This window comes from Austrofundulus limnaeus, unplaced genomic scaffold (genome assembly GCF_001266775.1).
Source record: "Austrofundulus limnaeus strain Quisiro unplaced genomic scaffold, Austrofundulus_limnaeus-1.0 Scaffold2277, whole genome shotgun sequence".
NCBI classification, from domain to species: domain Eukaryota; kingdom Metazoa; phylum Chordata; class Actinopteri; order Cyprinodontiformes; family Rivulidae; genus Austrofundulus; species Austrofundulus limnaeus.
In genome coordinates this window covers 14,274-17,089 of record NW_013954679.1, presented here as the reverse complement: position 1 = coordinate 17,089, position 2,816 = coordinate 14,274, and the positions used below count along the sequence as shown (strand labels likewise).

Genomic DNA, 2,816 nt, shown 5'->3' with positions numbered 1-2,816 from the left:
ACAGAACATAACAAACATAGGCGAACAGGTGCTCTGGGTGATGCAGCCATAGACCCCTGCACAGAGCAAGGATCATCTTCATGAAGACATCATGAGGAGGCACAACCCTTAAAAGAAAAATGAAATACCACACAAGGATAGGTGAGGGGAAAAAAAACATATTAAATCAACGAAATGTGACACTATGGTGTTTATAAAAATAAAATAAAAACCTCTGCAGAGCAAAATCACATTTATTAGCCAGAGAAGTAAGTTGAGTTTAGGGGGCGTGTATCTGAAGCCATGAGTGTTGTATGCATTTGTGTGAATATTTGAAGAATGTGCCAGAAGAATCTAGTCCCCCAAAACCCGCCCAGCTATAGTTCAGAATATTGATGTTAACTGTTCATTCTGTGCGTTCTTCGACTTGCTCCGGAAACAAGATTACAGACGGGAGTGAGAGGGAGGAAAGATGGGGGAAGCAAGCCACAAGTCACCGTAAACACCAGGAGAAATTAGATCCACAGCTCTTCAAGGCCATGTAGGGGAGAGCCAGATATGTAATCAGTTGTTTGGAAACAGAAGAAAATGTTTTTGGTCAGGCAGACAATAACAGTTTTCCATCTGCCTTCATGTCCGCTGGTACATCTCAATGTGGTGAATCCAATCAGATAATTAGTGTGGACAATCCCGCTGAGTCGAGCTATCACCTTCTCCAAGATCAATTCCATCTCGCCAGCAAAGTCCAGGAACCACAGCCGGCCCACAATCCTCAACAGAACCGCTTGCAGACAGAGTCCCGCTCACACAAGGCAAAGGTCTGAGTGCTGAAAGAACGGCAATCCTTCATATTGGTCAGGCAGTCAGGAAATGGCCTGAATAACCATCGACGTTGTTTTGTAGAACACCAGGAGACCACCAAGCCAATCTGTAGACTCCAGTGATCAGAATCCAAATATACAAGTGTATCCAGAACAGAGGTCCTACCTTTGACATGTCCTCCCATGGAAGAAAAATTTGTTCCAAAAATGTATTAAGAGACCAGCTAAACAAATCCATAAAAAATAAAAATATCCATAATTTCTGGTTTCAGATGAAAACGTAGAGGAGGCTCCGAGCAGCAAAGCAGGGAAGATAAGGGAAGAGAGAGGGGAAAAGAGTCTTACTCCTCCAAGTGCAAAACAAAAAAAAAATGAATTAATGAAAATTATAAAATTATAACATTAACTTATATTTAGGTCCATATCTTTAGGTCACAAAGTTTTGACCTCCAAGGTTTTATTTTATTTGTTTGCTTGAAAATATGTCATTGCCCAGATAAAAAGGGCTAGTATCTAGACCTGTGGAGGTTGGAGGTTTCCCACTCCTGGTCTACACAAAAACTGTTAGGTAACATACAAAATCCACTTTTTTAGTTGTTAAATGACTTTTGTTGTGTACTTGGAGTCCCCACAAGAGCAGAAAAGTTGAATTTAGCCTCTCCAGGTAGATATACCTTTTATATTCTGTTTGGGTCATATTTTTCAACCCTGTTTGTTTTTTTTATTTTTATTTTCTATGATGTTTTCTGAACATCACAATATTTGCAACAGAACTGCCAAATAAGGTCTGGACTATATAGCCATATCTCTGCTGTCAAACTGGAGTGGATCAGTCTGAAAACTGGAGGTAAAATGGTAAATGGTACTGAACATGTACAGTGCCTAGTACATGCAAGTCGTTTTGGACTCTAAAGCACTTTACACTTATCATCCTCTCATCTTTGTTTTCTTCCATGTGTCTTTGTGACTTCTGCCCCTCAGGAGTCCATGGAGTCTCTGCACAAGCGTTTGGAGCGCAGCCGGCAGATGCAGACCGTGCTGCGAGCTTTTGAGGCTCGGGATCGAAACCTTCTGGAAGATAACCTGTGGAAGGTCTCGTTCTGGTCGTGTGCCAGCGTGTTGGTGATGCTGTGTGTTGCCTTTACCCAGGTAAACAAACCCCACCAACAACAGTGCAGCTTCACAGCTTCACTTCACTCTGTCGCACAACTTGAACCTGATGTCTCTGTTTTTCTCTCAGGTCTACACTGTACGCAGACTGTTTGATGACAGGCGGAGGGTCTATACATAGAGGGGTAATTCTGAAGTTGTATGAGACAGCAGTGTTTCCCCTACCATTATTCACCCCCCCCCCCCTCCCCAAGATGGCCCAACCCTCCAAGAATTTCACGGCACTTAGTCGTTGTTATTTAAATAAGGCCAAATCAAGTCGAGAGCTATTTTTGCACCCATCCATATCCACCTCTCAAGGCTGTGAGCCCTGTGTGTGGTCCTCACAAAGGCAGAAAGACACGTGTGTGTGTGTGTGATTAGACGCGCAATGAAAACTGCTTTTTTTTAATCACGTAGCACCAATGGGACAGCTTTGCAAGCTACTTTTTCTTTCTTTAAAATAAAATGCAACAGGTGAAACCACAGCATGGTTACCTTATCAATAATTACTTTTATAGATTACAGCAAGAATCACCAACACAGACCCGCGTGCGACCAGGTTCCTGCGAGCAGGGTTCGACAAATCCTATTGCCCGACTGCCCAGGGCAAAACCCATATTCAGGCAGGTAAACCATTTCTTCAGTTTTTCATAGGGCAGTTTATTCAAAATATTCTGAAAACAAATGAAGGAATGTAGCGTTTTAAAACACGTATAGAGAGAATAAATCCTCAAATTTTCCCCTCCCGCTGTACAAAAGTTACGTCTTGCCRTCATGTCGCGGGGACATTTCCTCCTCCTTCCCGCTGCACGTCGTGCAGAGTGAAGCTTTAACAATTGTAGTTTTTTCACACCCAAGTTGTCG

At 42.7% G+C, this 2,816-nt stretch overlaps 1 protein-coding gene across 1 annotated transcript in view; it reads left to right on the top strand.

Moving 5' to 3' along the window:
* Positions 1 to 2,270, top strand: part of LOC106537370 (transmembrane emp24 domain-containing protein 1) — a 9,009-nt gene extending 6,739 nt beyond the window's left edge. Inside the window, exons 4-5 of the mRNA XM_014034749.1 lie at positions 1,782 to 1,949; positions 2,041 to 2,270. Of these exons, the coding sequence (XP_013890203.1) occupies positions 1,782 to 1,949; positions 2,041 to 2,091 (219 nt within the window). The 3' untranslated portion in view covers positions 2,092 to 2,270. The remainder of the gene's footprint in view (positions 1 to 1,781; positions 1,950 to 2,040) is intronic.
* Positions 2,271 to 2,816: the final 546 nt, after the last annotated feature.